Below are 26,670 nucleotides of genomic sequence, written 5' to 3' on the forward strand. Positions count from 1 at the left end.
TTCCCCCTTTTTCCCGCCTCTTTCCCCCTTTTCCCGCCTCTTTCCCCCTTTTCCCGCCTTTTTCCCCCTTTTCCCTCCTTTTTCCCTTTCCCCGCCTTTTCTCTCCCCCGTTTTCCCGCCTTTTTCCCCCCTTTTCCGCCCCTTTTCCCCTCACACCCACGTTTCCCAACCCCCCCCTTTTCCCCCCGACACAAATCACCGCCTTTGAAATACTTCAAAGAAAGTAACAAATTTTCACTTCTCTTTTTTTTTCACCATTTTTGCTTTTTTCAATATTTTTTCAATATTTTTTTTTCAATATTTTCCAACAGTTTTTCACTATTTTTCAACACTTCTCAACAGTTCCCAACACCTTTCGACACTTTTCCCAACAGTTTCCAACACTTTCTGGGATTTTTTTTTTCCAATATTTTCCAATATTTTTCAGTATTTTTGAATATTTTTCAGTATTTTCAATAATTTTCAGTATTTTTCAATATTTTTCAAAATTTTTCAATATTTTCAATATTTTTCAATATTTTTCAACATTTTTCAATATTTTCAACATTTTCCAATATTTTTCAGTATTTTTCAATATTTTCCAATATTTTCCAAATTTTTCAAATTTTTCAATGTTTTTCAAAATTTTCCAATATTTTCCAAATTTTTCAATATTTTTCAACATTTTCCAATATTTTCAATATTTTTCAAAATTTTTCAACATTTTCCAATATTTTCAATATTTTTCCAAATTTTTCAATATTTTTCAAAATTTTCCAAATTTTTCAACATTTTTCAAAATTTTTCAATATTTTCCAAATTTTTCAATACTTTTCAAAATTTTCCAACATTTTCAATATTTTTCAACATTTTTCAATATTTTTCAATATTTTTCAAAATTTTCCAGTATTCTCAACATTTTTCAAAATTTTTCCAATTTTTCAAAATTTTTCGAAATTTTTCAAATTTTTCAAAATTTTTCAAAATTTTCTAATATTTTCAACATTTTTCAAATTTTTCAATATTTTCCAAGTTTTTTAATATTTTTCAACATTTTCCAATATTTTCAACATTTTTCAACATTTTCCAATATTTCCCAATATTTTCCACTATTTCCCTTTTCCCGCTCTTTTCCGCACTTCTTTGCCATTTTCCCACCATTTTCCTTCCCCCTTTTCCCCCCTTTCTCCCCTCCTCTCGGCCGCACCCCCCCCACCCCCCCGCACCACCCGCCGCTCCCCCTCCTCTCTCCTCTCTCCACCCCCATCTCCGCCGTAGAAAAACCCCCAAAATCGCCAAATATAAGACTTTTTCCCTCAGAAATTCCACTTTTTTGGGGGTTTTTAACCCCTTTTCGGGGGATTCCGGGTTTTTTTTGTAGTATTTTTTGTAGCAAAAAGCAAAGCACAACCAAAAGGGAGGCACTGAGTGGGCGCCTTTCGGGGGACGTCGTGAAGGCCACGAGGGGACGCGGGCGGTTCCTCTCCCACCGGCGCAGAAGACACCTTCTCAACTCCTTCTCCAGAACCTCCAATCCCAAAGGATCTCTCATTCCGACGCAGCGGAAAACCCTCGGAAGCCTCAACTCACGTCACGGCGAGGATGGAGCCCTTCTTTCCATCTCGGAGATGTTCTCCACGCAGCGCCTTTGAGGTGGAGAAGGTCCAAAAATGGCTCCGAAATTCCCATTTCCTTCTTTTTTTTCTTGGAAGAACCTTCAGGGATTGTCTCAACCCCTTCGGAGGAAGCAGCTGAGATGTCTCCACCACCCAAGAACCGCCTCCACAAAGCCTTTAAGACCTTCTCAAGAGGAGAAACCAACCCAGAGCTCCTCAGCGCCTCTTGGAGAGCGTCTCCTCCACCTCCAGGACCATCACCATCGCAACCTGAGGTCTTCTTCACCTCAACGGTGGTTTCTTCAGCGCTGGACCATCCCAAGGACCACGGTTTCTCCTCAGTTTCCACCGCTCTGGGACGTAGCGATGAGTTTGGAGAACTTTCAACCACGTTTTGGTCTTCAGAGCTTTGGAGGAAAGAACCTTCAAAGTGAGATCTTCAGAGCTTTGGGTTCTTCAGACCTTCTGGTGGGGTTGAGCACCGCTCGGATGAGGTCGGAGACCCTCAAAGGGTGGATTCCAGCGTTGAGTAGAAACGAGGAGGAGGACTTGGACCTCAAAGAGGCTGAAGATCCACCACCTTCAGGTGGAGAACCACCACCTTCAGGTGGAGAACCACCACCTTCAGGTGGAGAACCACCACCTTCAGGTGGAGATCCATCACCTTCAGGTGGAGAACCACCACCTTCAGGTGGAGATCCATCACCTTCAGGTGGAGAACCGTCACCTTCAGGTGGAGATCCATCACCTTCAGGTGGAGAACCGTCACCTTCAGCGCTCGTTGTGTCATAATGGACAAACTGTCCCTCTCCGACCATCGAGAAGGACCTCAGGAGAGCGGATGGGACCATTGAGGACCTCAGGAGAGCGGATGAGACCATTGAGGAGGACCTCAGGAGAGCAGATGGGACCATTGAGGACCTCAGGAGAGTGGATGGGACCATTGAGGACCTCAGGAGAGCAGATGAGACCATTGAGGACCTCAGGAGAGCGGATGAAACCATCGAGAAGGACCTCAGGAGAGCAGATGGGACCACTGAGGACCTCAGGAGAGTGGATGGGACCACTGAGAACCTCAGGAGAGCGGATGAGACCATCGAGAAGGACCTCAGGAGAGCAGATGGGACCATCGAGAACCTCAGGAGAGTGGATGAGACCATCGAGAAGGACCTCAGGAGAGCGGATGGGACCATGGAATCACCGTGGAGAGCTTGGAAGGACCTCCTGGAGAAGGAGTTGTCCTCAGAGGGCTGAGAAGGGCTGATTTGAGGGCCAGAAGGTCGCTGAGATACCTCTTTCCACCATGAAGTCCACCCCTTGTGGGAAAGAGGGTGGATTGAGGTCTTCTCGGAAGAGGAGGAGCTCCAGGTCCACCTCGGTCGGAGCCGTCACCTTCTCAGTGGCGAACGAAGTGCGACGTCGCCTTTGGAGGACACCACCAATGGTCTTCAAGAAAGAAACACCGTTGAGATTCGGTCCCGTGGAGACAACCGAAGACCCAACTCAACCCCATAACCACGTATCCACCACCTCCAGGAGGTCCAAGGAGGGCGGTGGGATGTCCCAAGTCCCGTCGGGCTCCGCGTGACGGCGTTAGAAAGGCACAACGGTAACAACAGAGTGGACCTCAGAGCTCCTCAGAGCTCCTCAGAAGCCCAAGGAAAGAGTGGGACATCTCCACAAGCGTCTGAAGACCAAAAGAAACCATCTCTCCACCTTCATTCCGAGGGCGAAACGACCGTCGAGGAGGTCCTTTGGAGAGCTCCACCGGTGGAGAAGATCAGAAACGTCTCCTGCGGTGACCGCTGAGGAGAAACGTCCAAAGCGGAGGAGGACAAAGCGCCGCTTTTTGGGGCATCTTCTGGTGGTGCTTCGGAGAAGGTCCAACAAAAAAGGGGGCAAAGATGAGGGAGGAGGAGAAGGACCACCACAGCTTCTCCAGAAGAAGTCACTAAATTTCTCATATATCTTTTATATATATATTTCTCTATTTCTCGGCTTTGTTTTTGGACAAAGGGTCCATCGCGGCCTTCAACCCCTCCGGGAACGGCTCCACCACCACCACCGACGACAACGACGATGACGCACCGACCGCCCCACCGGCGCCGAGGGAGGAACCCCGGGAGGAACCCCCAGAAACCTCTTGAGGAACATCTTGAGGAGCCTCTGAGAACCTCTTGAGGAACCCCTTGAGGAACCCCTTGAGGAACCCCCAGAAACCCCTTGAGGAACCTCTGAGAACCTCTCAAGGAACCTCTCAAGGAATCCCTTGAGGAACCTCTTGGAACCCCTTGAGGAACCTCTCAAGGAACCCCTTAAAGGACCCCTGAGGAACCTCTGAGGAACCTTTTGAGGAACTTCCGAGAACCCTTTGAGGAACCTCTGACAACCCCTTGAGGAACCCCTTGAGGAACCTCTTGAGGAACCCCTCAGAACCTCTGAGAACCCTTTGAGGAACCTTTTGAGAACCCCTTGAGGAACCCCTCATGGAACCTCCAAGAACCTCTTGAGGAACCTCTGAGAACCCCTTGAGGAACCTCTTGAGGAACCCCTCGGAACCTCCAAGAACCCTTTGAGGAACCTCTGAGAACCCCTTGAGGAACCTTTTGAGGAACCTCCAAGAACCCCTTGAGGAACCTTTTGAGGAACCTCTGAGAACCCCTTGAGGAACCCTTTGAGGAACCTTTTGAGGAGCCCCTTGGAACCTACAAGAACCCTTTGAGGAACCCCTTGAGGAACCTTTTGAGGAACCTCTGAGAACCCCTTGAGGAACCCCTTGAGGAACCTCCAAGAACCTTTTGAGGAGCCCCTTGGAACCTACAAGAACCCTTTGAGGAACCCCTTGAGGAACCTCTTGAGGAACCCCTCAGAACCTCTGAGAACCCTTTGAGGAACCTCTGAGAACCCCTTGAGGAACCCCTTGAGGAACCTCTTGAGGAAACCCTCAGAGCCTCCGAGAACCCCTTGAGGAACCTCTGAGAACCTTTTGAGGAACCCCTTGAGGAACCCCTTGAGGAACCCCTCAGAACCTCCGAGAACCCCTTGAGGAACCCCTTCAGGAACCTTTTGAGGAACCCCTTGAGGAACCTCTTGAGGAACCCCTTGAGGAACCTCCAAGAACCCTTTGAGGAACCTCTGAGAACCCCTTGAGGAACCTTTTGAGGAACCTCTTGAGGAACACCTCCAAGAACCCCTTGAGGAACCTCTGAGAACCCCTCGAGGAACCCCTTGAGGAACCCCTTGAGGAACCTCAGAACCCTTTGAAGAACCCCTTGAGGAACCTCTGAGAACCTCTTGAGGAACCTTTGAGGAACCCCTCTTGAGGACCCCCTCTTGAGGACCCCCTCCTGAGGACCCCCGGCGACGCCGGCCGTTCCGGGGGTGGTTTTTCGCCACTCCTTTGGAGTTTGAGGTCCATTTTCTCATCGCGGTCGCCCTCAATTCCATTCTTTTTTGTTTTTTCTCCACCGTTTTCTTCTCATTTTGGGGTTTTATTTTCAGTTTTTTTTGTGGTTTTTTTTTTCCCCCAAAAATGAAAGAAAAAAAAAAAAAAAACTCCAAAATAAACCCCCAAAAAAAAAACCAAAGAAGAACTTTTGAGGCACAACAAAAAAAACCTCCGCTTTGTCCTCCAGGGGAGGTCTGGGAGGACCTCTTTGGCCACCGCGGCCGCTGTCCCATCTTCCAGGGGAGGAGGAGGAGAGGAGGAGGAGGAGAGGAGGAAGTGGACATCTCCGTTGCCACCACCAAGGGGTCACCACGGCCCTGGAGGAGAAGGAGGAGGAGGAGAGGACATCGTGAGGAGGGGGGAAAAAGCCCTCGGAGATCATCTGATCCCAACGGTATGGGGGACATCAACCACGGGGGCAGTGGGAGGACCTTCGAGGTCATGGAGGTCCACTCGAAGGTCATCGTGATGGTGTCCATCAACTGTGGAAGCATTTGGATGACCTTCAAGGTCATTCAGGTTGACCATAAGGTCACCATTATGGTGTCCATCAGCCATAGAGCCATTGAGAAGACCTTCAAGGTCATCCAATCCAACTCTATGGTCACCATTATGGTGTCCATCAACTGTGGAAGTGTTTGGGAAGACCTTGAAGGTCATTGAGGTCCACTCTAAGGTCACCATTATGGTGTCCATCAACTGTGGAAGCGTTGGGGAAGACCTCAAAGGTCATTGAGGTCCACTCTAAGGTCACCATTATGGTGTCCTTCAACCATAGAAGCATTGGGAAGACCTTGAAGGTCATTGAGGTCCACTCTAAGGTCACCATTATGGTGTCCTTCAGCCATGGAACCATTGGGAAGACCTTGAAGGTCATCCAATCCCACTCTAAGGTCACCATGATGGTGTCCCTCAACCACAGAAGCACTGTGAAGGCCTTCAAGATCATTGAGGTCCACTGTAAGGTCATCGTTATGGTGTCCATCAACTGTGGAAGCGTTGGGGAAGACCTCAAAGGTCATTGAGGTCCACTCTAAGGTCACCATTATGGTGTCCATCAACCATAGAGCCATTGAGAAGACCTTGAAGGTCATCCAATCCAACTTAAAGGTCACCATTATGGTGTCCATCAGCCATAGAACCACTGAGAAGACCTTGAAGGTCATCCAATTCATCTCTAAGGTCACCATTATGGTGTCCATCAACTGTGGAAGCGTTGGAGAAGACCTCAAAGGTCATTCAGGTCCACTCTAAGGTCATCATTACGGTGTCCATCAACTGTGGAATCGTTGGGGAAGACCTTCAAGGTCATTGAGGTCCACTCTAAGGTCACCATTATGGTGTCCTTCAACCATAGAAGCATTGGGAAGACCTTGAAGGTCATCCAATCCAACTCTAAGGTCACCATTATGGTGTCCATCAACCGTGGAACCATTTGGAAGACCTTCAACATCATTGAGGTCCACTCTAAGGTCACCATTACGGTGTCCCTCAACTGTGGAACCATTTGGAAGACCTTGAAGGTCATTCAGGTTGACCATAAGGTCACCATTATGGTGTCCTTCAACCATAGAAGCATTGGGAAGACCTTGAAGGTCATTGAGGTCCACTCTAAGGTCACCACTATGGTGTCCATCAACCATAAAACCATTGAGAAGACCTTGAAGGTCATCCAATCCAACTTAAAGGTCACCATTATGGTGTCCATCAACTGTGGAAGCGTTGGAGAAGACCTTGAAGGTCATTGAGGTCCACTCTAAGGTCATCGTTATGGTGTCCATCAACCACAGAACCATTGAGAAGACCTTGAAGGTCATCCAATCCAACTTAAAGGTCACCATTATGGTGTCCTTCAGCCATAGAAGCATTAAGAAGACCTTGAAGATCATTGAGGTCCACTCTAAGGTCACCATTATGGTGTCCATCAGCCATAGAACCACTGAGAAGACCTTGAAGGTCATCCAATTCATCTCTAAGGTCACCATTATGGTGTCCATCAACTGTGGAAGCATTGGGGAAGACCTTGAAGGTCATTGAGGTCCACTCTAAGGTCATCGTTATGGTGTCCCTCAACTGTGGAAGCGTTGGGGAAGACCTTGAAGGTCATGGAGGTCCACTCTAAGGTCACGATTATGGTGTCCTTCAGCCATAGAACCACTGAGAAGACCTTGAAGGTCATCCAATTTAACCCTAAGGTCACCATTATGGTGTCCATCAACTGTGGAAGTGTTGGCGAAGACCTCAAAGGTCATTGAGGTCCACTCTAAGGTCACCATTATGGTGTCCATCAACTGTGGAAGCGTTGGGGAAGACATTGAAGGTCATTGAGGTCCACTCTAAGGTCACCATTATGGTGTCCATCAACCATAGAACCATCAGGAAGACCTTGAAGGTCATCCAATCCAACTTAAAGGTCACCATTATGGTGTCCTTCAGCCATAGAAGCATTGGGAAGACCTTGAAGGTCATTCAGGTTGACCATAAGGTCACCATTATGGTGTCCATCAACCATAGAACCATCAGGAAGACCTTCAAGGTCATCCAATCCATCTCTAAGGTCACCATTATGGTGTCCATCAACCATAAAACCATTGGGAAGGTCATTGAGGTCCACTCTAAGGTCACCTTTATGGTGTCCCTCAACCACAGAAGCACTGGCAGATGGTTCCTCCTGGTGGATCTCCTCCCCAACCCCTGTCCCAACCCCGGTGGCGTTGGTCCTCACCTCCTCTCTCTACATCTGTCCCATGTGGTTGGAGGCGTCTCCCATGCCGGGGTGAGGTCCCGCCAGCGAGAGCGGTGGAGGATCTGAGGAGACCTTCTCTTCTTCTCTCCGTTTGAGACACGCGGCTTTCGGGTTCAGGTTGCGTTCTGGGGACCACCAAAAAAGAACCCCATCAGAGAGTGGAGAAGACCTCAAAGCTCCTCTGAGCTCCTCCAAGAGCTCTTGAAGAACATCTCAAAGGGGTTGGAAAGCAACGATGGGGTCTCCACCTCTCTGGAGAGCTTCGAGAAGGGCTTCCTCCATGTGGAACCACTGGGAAGACCTTCAAGATCATTGAGGTCCACTCTGAGGTCACCGTTATGGTGTCCATCAACTGTGGAACCATTGGGAAGACCTTCAAGATCATTGAGGTCCACTCTAAGGTCACCATTATGGTGTCTGTCAACCATAGAAGCATTGGAAAGACCTCAAAGATCATTGAGGTCCACTCTAAGGTCACCATTATGGTGTCCCTCAACCACAGAACCATTGGGAAGATCTCAAAGGTCATTGAGGTCCACTCTAAGGTCACCATTAAGGTGTCCCTCAACCATAGAACCATTGGGAAGACCTTCAAGGTCATCCAATCCAACCATAAGGTCACCATTATGGTGTCCATCAACCACAGAACCATCGGGAAGATCATTGAGGTCCACTCTAAGGTCACCATTATGGTGTCCATCAACTGTGGAACCATCAGGAAGACCTTCAAGGTCATCCAATCCAACCCTAAGGTCACCATTATGGTGTCCATCAACCGTGGAACCATCGGGAAGACCTTCCAGATCACTGAGGTCCACTCTAAGATCACCATTAAGGTGGAGAAGAAGCCCCAACCCCCCCATGAGGAGGTCCCTCCTCGGCTTCACCTTCTCCACAAAGTCCTCCTCGAGGTTCCTCCGCCCCAACCCATGAGGGGAAGACCTCCAAGATCCCTCCTTGGAGAGAGAAACCCATGTTTGGAGACCACCACGAAGGAGCTCCACCACCACCACCTTCTCCAAAGCCCTCCATGTTGAAGCACTGAAGCTCCAGAAGGTTCTTAGACCTTCTCAAAGCACCACCTGTGATGTCCTCAAGCCCTGAAGGACCTCGGATGGAGCCCTCGGAGCTGGAGGAGGCCCTCGGGTGGTGGCCACTGACCTCGGACCTGCTGCTCGAGGCTGAGGATGACGGCCACGGCCTGGTGGAGGATGAGGAGCTTGGTCTGGGGTTTGTCGCTCTTGAGGTGGAGCTGCACCATCCGCCCCAACTCTTTGAAGGCTTCGTTGATGTCGCGGACGCGGAGGCGCTCGCGGGCGTTGTTCGCCATGCGCCGCTCCTTCTCCCGCTCCGCCTTCTGCTCCGGGGTCAGATCCTCATCGTCGTTATTGCTGCGAGACAACCCAGAAGAGCCTTCCACTGCCAGGCCACCAGCGAGGGCGGGCCAAACCCCGCCAAGATGGCCGCCGCCAACTCCGGGGGGGGGGGGAACACCTACACCTTCCAGAAGGTTCCTCAACATCCTCTAAGGTTCCTCCTCAACGTCCCCAAAGGTTCCTCCTCAACGTCCCCTGAAGGTTTCTGCTCAACCTTCCCAGAAGGTTCCTCAAAGGTTCCTCCTCAAAGGTTTCTCCTCAACCTTCCAGAAGGTTCCTCAACTTCCTCAAAGGTTTCTCCTCAACCTCCTCAAAGGTTCCTCCTCAAAGGCTTCTCCTCAACCTTCCAGAAGGTTCCTCAACCTCCCCAAAGGTCTCTCCTCAACCTCCTCAAAGGTTCCTCCTCAAAGGTTCCTCCTCAAAGGTTCCTCCTCAAAGGTTCCTCCTCAAAGGTTCCTCCTCAAAGGTTCCTCCTCAACATCCCCAAAGGTTTCTCCTCAAAGCTCTCTCCTCAAAGGTTTCTCCTCAACATCCCCTGAAGGTTTCTGCTCAACCTTCCAGAAGGTTCCTCAACTTCCTCAAAGGTTTCTCCTCAACGTCCCCTGAAGGTTTCTGCTCAACCTTCTAAAAGGTTCCTCAATGGTTCCTCCTCAAAGGCTTCTCCTCAACCTTCCAGAAGGTTCCTCAACCTCCCCAAAGGTCTCTCCTCAACGTCCCCAAAGGTTTCTCCTCAACCTCCCCTGAAGGTTTCTCCTCAACCTCCTCAAAGGTCTCTCCTCAACCTCCTCAAAGGTTCCTCCTCAACCTTCCAGAAGGTTCCTCAACCTCCTCTAAGGTTTCTCCTCAACGTCCCCTGAAGGTTTCTCCTCAACCTTCCAGAAGGTTCCTCAATATCCTCTAAGGTTTCTCCTCAACGTCCTCAAAGGTTCCTCCTCAAAGGTTTCTCCTCAACCTTCTAAAAGGTCTCTCCTCAACCCCCTCAAAGGTTTCTCCTCAACCTCCCCTGAAGGTCTCTCCTCAACCTCCTCAAAGGTTCCTCCTCAAAGGCTTCTCCTCAACCTTCCAGAAGGTTCCTCAACCTCCTTAAAGGCTCCTCTTCAAAGGGTTCCTCTCAACCTCCTCAAAGGTTCCTTCTCAACCTTCCAGAAGGTTCCTCAGCCTCCTCAAAGGTTTCTCCTCAACATCCCCTGAAGGTTTCTGCTCAACCTTCCAGAAGGTTCCTCAATGGTTCCTCCTCAAAGGTTCCTCCTCAATGGTTTCTCCTCAACCTTCCAGAAGGTTCCTCAACTTCCTCTAAGGTTTCTCCTCAACCTTCTAAAAGGTCTCTCCTCAACCCCCTCAAAGGTTCCTCCTCAAAGCTCTCTCCTCAAAGGTCTCTCCTCAACCTCCCCTGAAGGTTCCCTCTCAACCTTCCAGAAGGTTCCTCAACCTCCTCTAAGGTTTCTCCTCAACGTCCCCAAAGGTTTCTCCTCAACCTCTTTCAAGGTTCCTCCTCAACCTTCCCTGAAGGTTTCTCCTAAACCTTCCAGAAGGTTCCTCAACATCCCCAAAGGTCTCTCCTCAACCCCCTCAAAGGTCTCTCCTCAACATCCCCAAAGGTTTCTCCTCAAAGCTCTCTCCTCAACCCCCTCAATGGTTCCTCCTCAAAGGTCTTTCCTCAATGTCCCCAAAGGTCTCTCCTCAACCTTCTAGAAGGTTCCTCAACCTCCCTGAAGGTTTCTCCTCAAAGGTCTCTCCTCAACTTCCTCAAAGGTTCCTCCTCAACGTCCTCAAAGGTTTCTGCTCAACCTTCCAGAAGGTTCCTCAAAGGTTCCTCCTCAATGGTTCCTCCTCAACCTTCCAGAAGGTTCCTCAACTTCCTCAAAGGTTTCTCAACGTCCTCTGAAGGTTTCTGCTCAACCTTCTAAAAGGTTCCTCAAAGGTTCCTCCTCAACCTCCCCAAAGGTCTCTCCTCAACCCCCTCAAAGGTTCCTCCTCAAAGGCTCCTCCTCAACCTTCCCTGAAGGTTTCTCCTCAACCTCCCCTGAAGGTTCCTCCTCAACCTTCCAGAAGGTTCCTCAACCTCCTCAAAGGTTTCCCCTCAAAGGTTTCTCCTCAACCTCCTCAAAGGTTTCCCCTCAAAGGTTTCTCCTCAACCTCCTCAAAGGTCTCTCATCAACCTCCTCAATGGTTCCTCCTCAAAAGTTCCTCCTCAACCTTCCAGAAGGTTCCTCAACCTCCTCTAAGGTTTCTCCTCAACCTTCTAAAAGGTCTCTCCTCAACCTCCTCTAAGGTTCCTCCTCAACATCCCCTGAAGGTTTCTGCTCAACCTTCTAAAAGGTTCCTCAAAGGTTCCTCCTCAATGGTTCCTCCTCAACCTTCCAGAAGGTTCCTCAGCCTCCTCAAAGGTCTCTCCTCAACGTCCCCAAAGGTTTCTCCTTAACCTCCTCAATGGTTCCTCCTCAAAGGTCTCTCCTCGCGCTCCCGAAGGTCTCTCCTCAAGGTCCCACCTCAACCTTCTCCCTTCTGAGCTCGGAGCGCTTCTTCTCGACCCATCCCACCGCTCGCAGCCGTGTCCGGCGGCACCGGAGCCTCCCGAGGCCGTGTCCTCCTCCAGGACCTTCTCCACCCACCCTTTACATTGAGAAGAAACCTTCTGGAGAGGTGACGATGGAGTTCCACCACCTCCGAACAAAGACCTCACGGACCCATTTCTACTGGTGAGGAACCTTCTCAAGACCTTCTGTCCCTCAACCCCTTTTCCACCCGGACGTTCCTCCATCGTTCCATGGAATTGAAGTGGGACAACCCCAGAAGGGACCTCGGAGACCACCACCCACCTCCACCCAAGCGCCTCTCCAACATCTCCAGGGATGGACGGAGAGCTCAGAGGAGCTCAAAGGTCCTCCTGAGCCGCCCCAACGCCTTCTCCAGAGGCAGAAGAAGCCCCTCAAGATCTAAAAGCGTTGAGTTTTGGGGCCTCCTGGAAGCCCCAAAGGTGGCTTCTTCTGGAACCATCTCCCCTGAGGTCCTCTTGGGGGAGGAGAAGACCTCCGCGGGTTCCCCCCACCCCTGGGGAAGGCCAGGAGGACCTCGTGAGGCCCCCGTGGGTGGCCCGTTACCTAGATCTTGACCTAGTAATGGATTTGAGCTCCTTCTTGTCCTCCTCCAGCTTCTTCTCCTCCGTGGATTTGGGGTCCTGAAGGTTCTCATCTCCTTCGTCGTCCGATTTGATCTCGGAGCTTCCCGACGACGACGCTGGGAGCCCCGCGCCCAGCCCTGCGCACCACCCACCGTCCAGGGCCACCGGGGACCTCCAAAGGTCCCCCAGATGCCTCCAACCCATCCTCCAAAGGCCCTCCAGATGCCTCCAACCCATCCTCCAAAGGCCCTCCAGATGCCTCCAACCCATCCTCCAAAAGCCCTCCAGATGCCTCCAACCCATCCTCCAAAGGCCCTCCAGATGCCTCCAACCCATCCTCCAAAAGCCCTCCAGATGCCTCCAACCCATCCTCCAAAGGCCCTCCAGATGCCTCCAACCCATCCTCCAAAGGCCCTCCAGATGCCTCCAACCCATTCCATGAAGATCCCTCCAACCCATCCTCCAAAGACCCTCCAGATCCCTCCAACCATCGTCCAAAGGCCCTCCAGATGCCTCCAACCCATCCTCCAAAGGCCCCCAAGATCCCTCCAACCCATTCCATGAAGGTCCCTCCAACCCATGATATGAAGACCTTAAAGATCCCTCCAACCCATTCCATGATTGAAGACCCCGAAGGTCCCTCCAACCCCAGATCTGAAGGTCCCTCCAACCCATGATCTGAAGACCCTGAAGAACCCTCCAACCCATCCTTCCAAGACCCAAAGGTCCCTCCAACCCATAATCAAAGACCCTGAAGATCCCTCCAACCCATTCCATGAAGATCCCTCCAACTGATTCCAAGAAGGTCCCTCCAACCCATGATTTGAAGACCCTGAAGGTCCCTCCAACCCATTCCATGATATGAAGACCTCGAAGATCCCTCCAACCCATGATCCAAAGACCCTGAAGAACCCTCCAACCCATCATTCCAAGACCTTGAAGATCCCTCCAACCCATAACTGAAGACCTCGAAGGTCCCTCCAACCCATTCCATGAAGATCCCTCCAACCCATGATCCAAAGACCCCGAAGGTCCCTCCAACCCAACCCACGACTCAAAGACCTCGAAGATCCCTCAAACGCATGATATGAAGGTCCCTCCAACCCATTCCATGATTGAAGACCCTGAAGAACCCTCCAACCCATGATCTGAAGACCCTGAAGAACCCTCCAACCCATCATTCCAAGACCCAAAGGTCCCTCCAACCCATAATCAAAGACCCTGAAGATCCCTCCAACCCATTCCAAGAAGGTCCCTCCAACCCATGATTTGAAGACCCTGAAGATTCCTCCAAGCCCAGATGTGAAGGTCCCTCCAACTCCAGATCTGAAGATCCCTCCAACCCCAATCTGAAGGTCCCTCCAAGCCCTGATGTGAAGGTCCCTCCAACCCATTCCATGAAGGTCCCTCCACCCCCAATCTGAAGGTCCCTCCACCCCAGATGTGAAGGTCCCTCCACCCCAGATGTGAAGGTCCCTCCACCCCCAGATGTGAAGGTCCCTCCCCCCCGAGATGTGAAGGTCCCTCCACCCCCAGATGTGAAGGTCCCTCCACCCCCAGATGTGAAGGTCCCTCCACCCCCAGATCTGAAGGTCCCTCCAAGCCCAGATGTGAAGGTCCCTCCACCCCAGATGTGAAGGTCCCTCCCCCCCAATGAAGGCCCCGGCGGTGGGTGGAGGTCTCACCTCGGAAGGGGTCCTGGGGGGGGTTGATGTCGGGCGAGGCGGCCGTCGGGAGGGGACACTGCGGCCCCGAGACGGCGTTGGGCGCCACCGCGTGGCTCCCGCGCAGGGGGACACCGTCCTCCCGGTGAGACCCCACCTGTGGGCCACAACCGGGACAACCTGCAGCCCCACCACCGCCCAGGAGCTCCAGGAGGACCTCCGGGAGGAGCTCAAGGGTGGGAATAGAGGTGGAAAGTGAAGGAGAACCTCAAGGAGGACCTCCTGGGTGGGAATGGAGGGAGGAGGTGAAGGAGGACCTTGAGGAGGAGGTCAAGGAGGACCTCAGGGAGGAGCTCGAGAAGTATTTTGAGGAGGACCTCAGGGAGGACCCCAAGAAGGAGCTCAAGGAGGACCTCAGGGAAAACTCTGGGTGGGAACGGAGGTGGAAGGTGAAGGAGAACCTCAAGGAGGACCTCAGGGAGGACCTCAAGAGTGGGAATGGAGGGAGAAAGTGAAGGAGGACCTCAAGGAAGACCTTATGGGTGGGAATGGAGGGAGAGGGTGAAGGAGGACCTTGAGGATGAGCTCAAGGAGGACCTCATGTGTGGGAACAGAGGTAGAAGGTGAAGGAGAAGCTCAAGGAGGAGCTCAAGGGTGGGAATGGTGGCAGAAGGTGAAGAAGGACCTCAGGGAGGAGCTCAAGGAGGACATCAAGGAGGACCTCAGGGAGAACCATAGATGGGAATGGAGGAAGAAGGTGAAGGAGCACCTTAAGGAGGACCTTATGGGTGGGAATGGAGGTGGAATGTGAAGGAGGACCTCAAGGAGGAGCACCTCAGGGAGGACCATGGGTGGAAATGGAGGTGGAAGCTCAAGGAGGACCTCATGGGTGGGAATGGAGGGAGAAGGTGATGGAGGACCTCAAGGGGGACCTCAAGGGTGGGAATGGAGGTGGAAAGTGAAAGAGGAGCTCAAGGAGGACCTCCAGGAGGACCTCCTGGTGGGAATGGAGGTGGAAGGTGAAGGAGGAGCTCAGGGAGGACCTTATGGGTGGGAATGGAGGCAGAAAGTGAAAGAGGACCTCAAGGAGGACCTCATGGGTGGGAATGGAGGGAGGAGGTGAAGGAGGAGCTCAAGGAGGACCTCAGGGAGGACCATAGGTGGGAATGGAGGGAGAGGATGAAGGAGGACCTCAAGGAGGACCTCATGGGTGGGAATGGCGGCAGAAGGCGAAGGAGGACCTCAGGGAGGACCTTATGGGTGGGAATGGAGGACCTCCTGGGTGGGAATGGTGGTAGAAAGTGAAGGAGGATCTCAAAGAGGACCTTATGGGTGGGAATGGAAGTAGAGGGTGAAGGAGGACCTCGAGGAGGATCTTGAGGAGGAGTTCAAGGAGTACCTCAGGGAGGACCATAGGTGAGAATGGAAGTAGAAGGTGAGGAGGACCTTAAGGAGGACCTCATGGGTGGGAATGGAGGTGGAATGTGAAGGAGGAGCTCAAGGAGGAGCTCATGGGTGGGAACGGAGGGAGAAGGTGAAGGAGGAACTCCAGGAGGAGCTCAAGGGTGGGAATGGAGGTGGAAAGTGAAAGAGGAGCTCAAGGAGGACCTTATGGGTGGGAATGGAGGGAGGAGGTGAAGGAGAACTTCAAGGAGGACCTCAACTGTGGGAATGGAGGCAGAAGGTGAAGGAGAAGCTCAATGGGAATGGAGGTAGAAACTCAAGGAGGACCTCAAGGGTGGGACCAGAGGTGGAAGGTGAAGGAGGACCTCAGGGAGGACATTATGGGTGGGAATGGAGGTAGAAGATGAAGGAGCTCCTGGAGGACCTCCTGGTGGGACCGGAGGTGGAAGGTGAAGGAGGAGCTCAAGGGTGGGAATGGAGGGAGAAACTCAAGGAGGACCTTAAGGAGGACCTTATGGGTGGGAACAGATGTAGAAGGTGAAGGAGGAGCTCAAGGAGGACCTCAAGGGTGGGAATGGCGGCAGAGGGTGAAGGAGGACCTTGAGGAGGATTCTTGAGGAGGAGCTCAAGGAGGACCTCGAGGAGGACCTCCTGGGTGGGAACAGAGGTGGAAGGCGAAGGAGGAGCTCAAGGAGGACCTTATGGGTGGGAATAGAGGGAGAGAGTGAAGGAGGACCTCAAGGAGGAGCTCAGGGAGGACCTCGTGGGTGGGAATGGTGGTAGAAGGTGAAGGAGGACCTTGAGGAGGATTCTTGAGGAGGACCTCATGGGTGGGAATGGAGGCGGAAGGTGAAGGAGGAGCTCAAGGAGGACCTCATGGGTGGGAATGGCGGCAGAGGGTGAAGGAGGAGCTCAAGGAGGACATTGAGGAGGACCTCAGGGAGGACCTTATGGGTGGGAACAGAGGTAGAAGGTGAAGGAGGAGCTCAAGGAGGACCTCGTGGGTGGGAATAGAGGTGGAATGTGAAGGAGGAGCTCAAGGAGGACCTCATGGGTGGGAATGGAGGGAGAAAGTGAAGGAGGACCTCAGGGAGGACCTCGTGGGTGGGAACGGAGGTGGAAAGTGAAGGAGGAGCTCAAGGAGGACCTTAATGAGGATCTTGAGGAGGAGCTCAAGGAGGACCTCAGGGAGGACCATAGGTGGGAATGGAGGGAGAAGGTGAAGGAGGACCTCAAGGAGGACATTATGGGTGGGAATGGAGGGAGAGGGTCAGGAGGACCTCAGGGAGGACCTTATGGGTGGGAACAGAGGTAGAAGGTGAAGGAGGACCTCAAGGAGGACTTCCTGGGTGGGAATGGAGGTGGAAGGTGAAGGAGGAGCTCAGGGAGGACCTCCTGGGTGGGACCTGAGGTGGAAGGTGAAGGAGGAGCTCGGGGAGGAGCTGGGGGAGGACCTCCTGGGTGGGACCGGTGGTGGAAGGTGAAGGAGGAGCTGGGGGAGGAGCTCCTGGGTGGGAATGGCGGCAGAGGGTGAAGGAGGAGCTGGGGGAGGAGCTGGTGGCCGTGCTCACCATGAGGCCGTGGCGGTTGGCGAGGAGCGCGGGCCCGTAGGCGGCGCCGAGGCCGCCCATGGCGCCGTTGGCGGTGGGCGCCATGAGGGCGTGGCCGTCGCCGTGCCCCACCGCGTGGTTGCGCAGAACGTGGATGGCGTCGTCCAAGCGCTCCAAACGGTCCTCGATGCGGCTTTGCTGCGCGAGAAGAAAGAGGAGAAGACCATCGTCAGAGTCTCCTCCCAACGTTGAGACCTCTTCTTCTCCACAGGGGTCGAGCGGAGGCCGTCGGGGAGAGGAGAAGACCTCCGAGGTCACCACCGGGTTTGGATTTTCATGGGCAAAAGAGGGTTCAATGGTTCCTCATGACCACGCGTCCTCCTCGAGGTGGGGCCGACGGCCACCGCCCAACGCGGCCGAGAAGGAGAAACCATCTCCGAGAGCCGTGGAGACACCACCGCCTCCAGGAATGGACCACCCGGAGGAGCTCCTGGAGAGCAGCGGAGGAGTCCCAGCACCGACCCCCCAAGGAAGGACCGGGCGGTTCCTCACCTCCACCGAGCGACAACCGACCACGAAGGAACCCAACCCCGGCAAGAGGCCACCAGGAGAGCCGCCTCCTCCCCAAAGCCACCAGAGCAGCTCTACTCCCACCCCAAAGCCACCAGAGAAGCTCTACTCCCACCCTGAAGCCACCACAGAAGCTCCTTTTCCCCTCTGAAGCCACCAGAGAAGGTCCTCTTCCTCCCCAAAGCCACCAGAGAAGCTCTTCTTCCTCCCTGAGACCACCAGAGAAGCTCCTCTTCCCCCTTGAAGCCACCAGAGAAGCTCTACTCCCACTCTGAAGCCACCAAAGAAGCTCCTCTTCCTCCCCAAAGCCACCAGAGAAGCTCCTCTTCCACCCTGAGACCATCAGAGAAGCTCTACTCCCACCCTGAGACCACCAGAGAAGCTCTACTCCCACTCTGAAGCCACCAGAGAAGGTCCTCTTCCTCCCCAAAGCCACCAGAGAAGCTCTACTCCCACCCTGAAGCCACCAGAGAAGCTCTACTCCCACCCTGAGACCACCAGAGAAGCTCTACCCCCACCCCAAAGCCACCAGAGAAGGTCCTCTTCCACCCTGAGACCACCAGAGAAGCTCTACTCCCACCCCAAAGCCACCAGAGAAGGTCCTCTTCCACCCTGAGACCACCAGAGAAGCTCTACTCCCACCCCAAAGCCACCAGAGAAGGTCCTCTTCCACCCTGAGACCACCAGAGAAGGTCCTCTTCCACCCTGAAGCCACCAGAGAAGCTCTACTCCCACTCCAAAGCCACCAGAGAAGCTCTACTCCCACCCCGAAGCCACCAGAGAAGCTCTACTCCCACTCCAAAGCCACCAGAGAAGGTCCTCTTCCCCCCTGAAGCCACCAGAGAAGCTCTACTCCTACCCCAAAGCCACCAGAGAAGCTCCTCTTCCTCCCTGAGACAACCAGAGAAAGCTTTACTCCCACCCCGAAGCCACCAGAGAAGCTCCTCCTGCTCTACAGATGGGGTTCCCAGACGTGGACTTGGTCACCTCAAGCCAATATGGAAGGAGAAGCTCCAGAGGACAATCCTCTGGCTCTGAGGAACCTGAGCTCCATCAGGTGGACCTTCCGGAAGTCCCTTCTCCAACCCATCGCTCTCCAAAGCGCCTAAAGAACCTCTCGAGCTCCACCAGGAGAAGGTCTGAGGTGGACCAACCCCACCCTGGCCACCTCCTTCCTGCCAGAAGCTTCCGAGGAAGCCAACACCACCTCCAGGTGGTCCCTGAGAAGGTGAGACCCCACCTTGAGGTCCATCTCCCATCCCACCTCTTTGGGGAACCCCTTTAGAACTCAACCAGGAGATCTTCAACCTCTGCGGTTCTTTCTTGGCCTTCAATTCCTTCTGGAAGCCGTGGGTGATGCCACCAGGTGAGCTCACCCCATGGTTTCTCCTCAGGAGAAGCCATTTGACCCCCCCCGTGCAGTCCCCAAGATGGAAGAACCACCACAACTTCTCCAAAGCGCACTTTCCTCCTCCTCCTCCACCACCACCACCACCTTTAGGGTTCCACCACCATCGAGGTGGAACACCCAAAGCTTTAGAGGAGGTCCCTAAAGGTCATGAAGAACCTGAAGGAGAAGAGATGGATGGGAAAATGGAGGAGAAGAAGGAGAGAAAGATGGCGGCGGAGGAGGTCCCCAAAGGGCAACGTACCAAGGAGTGTAAAGGACCTTCATAATTAGGAGATGACGCCGCTGGACCTCCACCGCGAGACCACCCAGCGGGGCCTGCTGACAGCAAAAGGGCAGTTACCACCAGAGCTTCAGGAGGACACCCCAAAACGGCCCTCCCTCGGGCCCAGGAGACAGCGGCTCCCAAAGCACCTCCAGGTGGCTCCAAAAAGCCCAGGAGAGAACCAACCGGGGTTCCACCGGGGGGGGGAGGGGCTGAAGGCCACGTGGGATGGGGGTTGGAGGTCGTGAAGACCACATGGGATGGGGTTTGGAGGTCATGAAGACCACATGGGATGGGGTTTGGAGGTCATGGAGGTCGTGAAGACCACGAGGGAGGAGGGTTGGAGGTCGTGGAGGGGTTGAAGGCCATGTGGGAGGGGGTTTGGAGGTCATGGAGGGGTTGAAGACCACGTACAATGGATTTGGAGGTCATGAAGACCACATGGGATGAGTTTGGAGGTCATGGAGGGGTTGAAGGCCACGTGGGAGAGGATTTAGAGGTCATGAAGACCACATGGGAGGGGGTTTGGAGGTCGTGGAGGGGCTGAAGGCCACATGGGAGGGGGTTTGGAGGTCACAGAGGGGTTGAAGGCCACATGAGATGGGATTTAGAGGTCATGAAGACCACGTGGGATGGGGTTTGGAGATCATGGAGGACTTGAAGGCCACGTGCAATGGATTTGGAGATCACGAAGACCACATGGGATGGGGTTTGGAGGTCGTGAAGACCACATGGGAGGGGGTTTGGAGGTCGTGGAGGGGTTGAAGGCCACGTGGGAGGGGGTTTGGAGGTCATGAAGACCACATGGGATGAGTTTGGAGGTCGTGGAGGAGTTGAAGGCCACGTGGGATGGAGTTTAGAGGTCATGAAGACCACGTACAATGGGGTGTGCAGGTCATGGAGGTCGTGAAGGCCATGTGGGAGGGGGTTTGGAGGTCGTGGAGGGGCTGAAGGCCACGTAGGATGGGGGTTGGAGGTCGTGAAGACCACGGGGGAGGAGGGTTGGAGGTCGTGGAGGGGTTGAAGGCCACGTGGGAGAAGGTTGGAGGTCGTGAAGACCACATGGGATGAGGTTTGGAGGTCGTGGAGGGGCTGAAGGCCACATGGGAGGGGGTTTGGAGGTCATGAAGACCATGTGCAATGGAGTTTGGAGGTCATGGAGGAGTTGAAGGCCACGTGGGATGAGGTTTGGAGATCGTGAAGACCACGTACAATGGGGTGTGGAGGTCATGGAGGTCGTGAAGACCATGTGGGAGGGGGTTTGGAGGTCGTGAAGACCACATGGGATGGAGTTTGGAGGTCATGGAGGGGCTGAAGGCCACGTGGGAGTGGGTTTGGAGGTCGTGGAGGACTTGAAGGCCATGTGCAATGGATTTGGAGGTCATGAAGACCACATGGGATGGAGTTTGGAGGCCATGGAGGGGCTGAAGGCCACATAGGATGGGGGTTGGAGGTCGTGAAAACCATGTGGGATGGGGTTTGGAGGTTACAAAGGGGTTGAAGGCCACATGAGATGGGGTTTGGAGGTCATGAAGACCACAGGGGAGGAGGGTTGGAGGTCGTAGAGGGGTTGAAGGCCACGTGGGAGAAGGCTGGAGGTCGTGAAGACCACGTGGGATGGGGTTTGGAGGTCATGGAGGGGTTGAAGGCCACGTGGGATGGGGTTTGGAGGTCACAGAGGGGTTGAAGGCCACATGAGATGGGATTTAGAGGTCATGAAGACCACGTGGGATGGGGTTTGGAGGTCGTGGAGGAGTTGAAGGCCACGTGGGATGGGGTTTGGAGGTCACAGAGGGGTTGAAGGCCACATGAGATGGGATTTAGAGGTCATGAAGACCACGTGGGATGGGGTTTGGAGATCATGGAGGACTTGAAGGCCACGTGCAATGGATTTGGAGATCACGAAGACCACATGGGATGGGGTTTGGAGGTCATGGAGGGGTTGAAGGCCACGTGGACTGGGATTTGGAGGTCATGAAGACCACATGGGATGTGGTTTGGAGGTCGTGGAGGGGCTGAAGGCCACATGGGAGGGGGTTTGGAGGTGGTGAAGACCACGTACAATGGGGTGTGGAGGTCATGGAGGTCATGAAGACCATGTGCAATGGAGTTTGGAGGTCGTGGAGGAGTTGAAGGCCACGTGGGAGGGGGTTTGGAGGTCATGGAGGGGCTGAAGGCCACGTGGGATGGGGTTTGGAGGTCATGAAGACCACATGGGATGGGGTTTGGAGGTCATGGAGGGATTGAAGGCCATGTGGGAGGGGGTTTGGAGGTCGTGGAGGGGTTAAAGGCCACGTGGGAGGGGGTTTGGAGGTCGTGGAGGGGCTGAAGGCCACGTAGGATGGGGTTTGGAGGTCATGAAGACCACACGGGATGAGGTTTGGAGGTCATGGAGGGGCTGAAGGCCACGTGGGAGGGGGTTTGGAGGTCGTGGAGGGGCTGAAGGCCACATAGGATGGGGGTTGGAGGTCGTGAAGACCACATGGGATGGGGTTTGGAGGTCATGGAGGGGCTGAAGGCCACATAGGATGGGGTTTGGAGGTCATGAAGACCACGTACAATGGGGTGTGGAGGTCATGGAGGTCGTGAAGACCATGTGGGAGGGGGTTTGGAGGTCACAGAGGGGTTGAAGGCCACGTGGGATGAGGTTTGGAGGTCGTGAAGACCACATGGGTGGGGGTTTGGAGGTCGTGGAGGGGCTGAAGGCCACATGGGAGGAGGTTGGAGGTCATGAAGACCATGTGGGATGAGGTTTGGAGGTTGTGGAGGGGTTGAAGGCCACGTGGGAGGGGGTTTGGAGGTTGTGAAGACCACATGGGATGGAGTTTGGAAGTCATGGAGGGGTTGAAGGCCACGTACAATGGATTTGGAGGTCATGAAGACCACATGGGATGAGGTTTGGAGGTCGTGGAGGGGCTAAAGGCCACGTGGGAGGGGATTTTGAGGTCATGAAGACCATGTGCAATGGGGGTTGGAGGTCGTGGAGGAGTTGAAGGCCACGTGGGATGGGGGTTGGAGGTCGTGAAGACCACATGGGAGGGGGTTTGGAGGTCACAGAGGGGTTGAAGGCCACATGGGATGGGGTTTGGAGGTCATGAAGGCCACGTGGGAGGGCGTTGGAGGTCTTGGAGAACTTGAAGGCCACGTGCAATGGATTTGGAGGTCATGAAGACCACATGCGATGGAGTTTGGAGGTCATGGAGGGGTTGAAGGCCACGTGGGAGGGGGTTTGGAGGTCATGAAGATCACATGGGAGGGGGTTTGGAGGTCACAGAGGGGTTGAAGGTCACGTGGACTGGGATTTGGAGGTCGTGGAGGACTTGAAGGCCACGTGCAATGGATTTGGAGGTCACGGAGGGGTTGAAGGCCACATGAGATGAGGTTTGGAGGTCATGAAGACCATGTGCAATGGGGGTTGGAGGTCATGGAGGTCATGAAGACCACATGGGAGGGGATTTGGAGGTCATGGAGAGTTTGAAGGCCACGTGGGATGAGGTTTGGAGGTCATGAAGACCACGTGCAATGGGGTTTGGAGGTCGTGGAGGACTTGAAGGCCCCGTGGGAGGGGGTTTGGAGGTCACGGGTTCTCCACCTCTGGTGGGCTCCAAAACCCACGGAGAGGTGGGAACTGGGGACACGGTGTCTCCTGGTGGCTTTGGTTGCCTTGGAGGACACCTGGGGAGCTTCAGCAGGGCTCGTGGATAAAGAAGAGACCTTCTGAGGTGGACCTCATCTGAAAGAGGTCACAGAAAGCCAAGAGGCCTTCTCCAAGGTCTCGGGGTTTAAGAAATTGGAGTCAGGTGGACCTTCAAACCTCCTTAAGTCCATGAGTTATGGTCAGATGGACCTTCAAACCTCATGAATTGTGGTCAGGTGGACCTTTAGAGCTCCTGAAGCTCCTGAGTTATGGTCAGGTGGACCTTCAAACCTCATGTATTATGGTCAGATGGACGTTTAGACCTACTGAAGCTCCTGAGTTATGGTCAGGTGGACCTTCAAACCTCTAAGTTAGAGTCAGGTGGACCTTCAAACCTCATGAATTGTGCTCAGATGGACCTTTAAACCTCCTTAAGTTCATGAGTTATGGTCAGGTGGACCTTCAAACCTCTTTAAGTTCATGAGTTATGGTCAGGTGGACCTTAAACCTCATGAATTGTGGTCAGATGGACCTTCAAACCTCCTTAAGTTCACGAGTTATGGTCAGATGGACCTTCAAACCTCTGAGTTATAGTCAGGTGGACCTTCAAACCTCATGAATTGTGGTCAGATGGACCTTTAAACCTCCTTAAGTCCATGAGTTATGGTCAGATGGACCTTCAAACCTCATGAACTGTGGTCAGATGGACCTTTAGACCTCCTTAAGTCCATGAGTTATGGTCAGGTGGACCTTCAAACCTCTAAGTTTGAGTCAGGTGGACCTTCAAATCTCATGAATTGTGGTCAGATGGACCTTCAAACCTCCTTAGGTCCATGAGTTATGGTCAGGTGGACCTTCAAAGCTCATGAGTTGTGGTCAGGTGGCCCTTTAGAGCTCCTGAAGCTCCTGAGCTATGGTCAGGTGGACCTTCAAAGCTCATGAGTTGTGGTCAGGTGGCCCTTTAGAGCTCCTGAAGCTCCTGAGTTATGGTCAGGTGGACCTTCAAAGCTCATGAGTTGTGGTCAGGTGGCCCTTTAGAGCTCCTGAAGCTCCTGAGCTATGGTCCGACGGAGCTCCCGGGGGCTCTGGAGGTGCCAGCGGGTGCTGCCCCGTCCTGGTGGAACTCCAGGCCGGTGTCTCCTGGCCTGAGGAGGAGGAGGAGGTGGTGGGAAGTGTGGAGTAAAATAGAAGCCACAATACCTGCGAGAGAAGGGGGAGAACCGACAGGAGTTGAAGGATTTGATGGGAAGCTGGTGGTGGTGTGGTCTGGAGAGTAGATCTTCAAGAGACGATAGAGAAGTCATCTCAAAGCCATCAGCCAACGGCCAGAGCCACCCCAAAGGGCCCTCGGGACACCACCAGCGCCAAACGCAACCCCCGAGCGACTCCCGGAAGGACCTGCGGCCTCGGGGGGGGCAACCTTCGGGGGGGCAACCTTCGGGGGGTCAACCTTTGGAAGGTTTAACCTTCAGAGGGTCAACCTCCAGGGGTGAACCTTTGGAAGGTTCAATGTTCAGAAGGTTCAACCTTGAAAGAGTTCCATGTTTAGAAGGTTCAACCTTTGGAGGTTCAACCTTCAGAAGTTCAACCTTTGGAGGTTCAAAACCTTTGGAGGTTCAACCTTTGAGGGTTCAACCTTTAAGAGGTTCAACCTTTGGAGGTTCAACATTAAGAAGGTTCAACCTTTGGAGGGTTCAACCTTCAGAGGTTCAACCTTCAGAGGGTTCAACCTTTGGAGGTCCAAAACCTTTGGAGGGTTCAACCTTCGGAGGTTCAACCTTTGGAGGTTCAACTTTTGGAGGGTTCAACCTTCAGAGGTTCAACCTTTAAAGGGTTCAACCTTTGGAGGTTCAAAACCTTTGGAGGTTCAACCTTTGAGGGTTCAAAACCTTTGGAGGGTTCAACCTTCGGAGGTTCAACCTTCGGAGGTTCAACCTTTGGAGGTTCAACCTTTGGAGGTTCAACCTTTAAGAGGTTCAACCTTCAGAAGTTCAACCTTTAAAGGGTTCAACATTAAGAAGGTTCAACCTTTGAAGGTTCAAAACCTTTGGAGGTTCAACCTTTGGAGGGTTCAAAACCTTCAGAAGTTCAACCTTTGAGGGTTCAACCTTTGGAGGTTCAACCTTTAAAGGCTTCAACCTTTGGAGGTTCAAAACCTTTGGAGGTTCAACCTTTGAGGGTTCAACATTCAGAAGGTTCAACCTCTGGAAGGTTCAATGTTCAGAAGGTTCAACCTTTAAAGGGTTCAACCTTTGGAAGTTCAACCTTTGGAAGTTCAACCTTTGGAGGGTTCAACCTTTGGAGGTTCAAAACCTTTGGAGGTTTAAAACCTTTGGAGGGTTCAACCTTTGGAGGTTCAACCTTTGAGAGTTCAACCTTCGGAAGTTCAACCTTTAAAGGGTTCAACCTTTGGAGGTTCAACATTTAGAAGGTTCAACCCCTAAAAAAGTTCAACCTTCAGAGGTTCAACCTTTGGAGGTTCAACCTCTGGAGGTTCAAAACCTTTGGAGGTTCAAAACCTTTGGAGGGTTCAACCTTTGAGGGTTCAACCTTCAGAAGTTCAACCTTTGGAGGTTCAACATTAGAAGGTTCAACCTTTGGAATGCTCAACCTTTGGAATATTCAACCTTCAGATGATTCAACCTTTGGAGGTTCAACCTTTAAAGGGTTCAACCTTTGGAGGTTCAAAACCTTTGGAGGTTCAAAACCTTTGGAGGTTCAACCTTTGAGGGTTCAACCTTTGAGGGTTCAACCTTTGAGGGTTCAACCTTCGGAAGTTCAACCATTAAAGGGTTCAACATTAGAAGGTTCAACCTTTGGAAGTTCAACCTTTAAAGGGTTTAATGTTCAGAAGGTTCAACCTTTGGAGGTTCAACCTTTGGAGGTTCAACGTTCAGAAGGTTCAACCTTTAAAGGGTTCGATGTTCTGAAGGTTCAACCTTTGAAGGTTCACCCTTTGGAGGTTCACCCTTTGGAGGTTCACCCTTTGGACATTTGACCCTTTGGACATTTGACCCTTTGGAGGTTTCACCCTTTGGAGGTTCACCCTTTGGACATTTGACCCTTTGGAGGTTCACCCTTTGGACCCTTCGAAGGTTGCCCCTTTGGAATTGGCCCCTTTGGAACGTGGCCCCTCGGAATGCCGCCTTCGGGGCGGGTTTGTGGTGGCCACCCTGGGGAGCGGCCGCGGGCGCTCCGCTCCGAGGAGAAGGTTCTTCCAACGCGGCCACCGGGGAGAGCGTTTGGCACTGCCCCAACGTGGACGGTGGCTTCTTGGCCCCTCCCTCGAGGTCTCGTTAACGAGACGACGGAGGAATATGCAAATGAGATGCAAACGAACCGCCATGAGAACTCAAAGGAACCCACTCTGCCCAGAAAATAACTCAAGTGGTCTTTGGAGAACCTGGAGGTGACCGAGTGGCCTCCGACTCCTCCAGGGAAGAGGTGGGGACACCTCGGCCGGAGCAGCGCTCTCGCAGAGCCCCCGGGGGGACCTCCCGCCCTTTCTTCTCCCCCTTCCCACCCCGTGGTGGGGTCACCTTCTCCTGGAGGAGCCCCTCCCCCCCTCCCCGAGCCGACGGCGATGGTTCCTTACAGAGGCGAGAGCTTTGCCCAACGCGTCTCCGGTCTGCGAAGCGCCGGCTCCGCCCCCTCGGCCGCCTGCAAAGCAAGATGGCCGCCTCAGGAGATGCCACACGACACCTGGGACATCTCCTCCTGCTCCGTTTCCACCTGCTCTGGTGGAGTTTTCCAAGGAAGTTGTGGGATCTAAGAGGGCTTTGAGATGGAGAGGAACCCTGAGGAGCAACGAGGGCAACTCCTGAAGGACCTGAGATGGAGAGGAACCCTGAGGAGCAGCGAAGGTCTCGCAGGAGAACCTCAACGC

General features: G+C 53.3%; 1 protein-coding gene and 1 long non-coding RNA gene across 20 annotated transcripts in view; both read right to left on the reverse strand.

The window, feature by feature from the left end:
* Window positions 1-1,319: 1,319 nt before the first annotated feature.
* Window positions 1,320-4,919, reverse strand: LOC128850215 (uncharacterized). Of its 10 annotated transcripts, XR_008447592.1 has the most exons (5): window positions 4,501-4,919; window positions 4,335-4,380; window positions 4,177-4,244; window positions 4,032-4,110; window positions 2,252-3,930 (listed from the first exon to the last, which is right to left on the reverse strand). It is a non-coding gene; the product is annotated as an uncharacterized LOC128850215 (long non-coding RNA). The 10 variants fall into 10 exon arrangements; XR_008447594.1 differs by adding an exon at window positions 1,320-2,238 and having other exon boundaries at window positions 2,365-3,930; window positions 4,032-4,198; window positions 4,335-4,919; XR_008447597.1 differs by having other exon boundaries at window positions 4,032-4,198; window positions 4,763-4,919.
* A 17-nt stretch (window positions 4,920-4,936) lies between these two features.
* Window positions 4,937-26,670, reverse strand: part of LOC128850214 (transcription factor 4-like) — a 79,043-nt gene continuing 57,309 nt past the window's right edge. For 2 of the 10 annotated variants that reach the window (XM_054053205.1, XM_054053200.1), the window contains 9 exons: window positions 26,380-26,444; window positions 23,985-24,063; window positions 19,127-19,203; window positions 16,926-17,102; window positions 13,972-14,107; window positions 12,267-12,423; window positions 8,951-9,180; window positions 7,769-7,914; window positions 4,937-5,360 (listed from right to left, as the gene is read on the reverse strand). In XM_054053205.1, the coding sequence (XP_053909180.1) occupies window positions 7,778-7,914; window positions 8,951-9,180; window positions 12,267-12,423; window positions 13,972-14,107; window positions 16,926-17,102; window positions 19,127-19,203; window positions 23,985-24,063; window positions 26,380-26,444 (1,058 nt within the window). In that variant the 3' untranslated portion in view covers window positions 4,937-5,360; window positions 7,769-7,777. The remainder of the gene's footprint in view (window positions 5,361-7,768; window positions 7,915-8,950; window positions 9,181-12,266; window positions 12,424-13,971; window positions 14,108-16,925; window positions 17,103-19,126; window positions 19,204-23,984; window positions 24,064-26,379; window positions 26,445-26,670) is intronic. The other 8 variants (XM_054053207.1, XM_054053206.1, XM_054053203.1 and 5 more) reach the window with 7 other exon arrangements.

The sequence above is a fragment of the Cuculus canorus genome, chromosome W (genome assembly GCF_017976375.1).
Source record: "Cuculus canorus isolate bCucCan1 chromosome W, bCucCan1.pri, whole genome shotgun sequence".
NCBI lineage: Eukaryota > Metazoa > Chordata > Aves > Cuculiformes > Cuculidae > Cuculus > Cuculus canorus.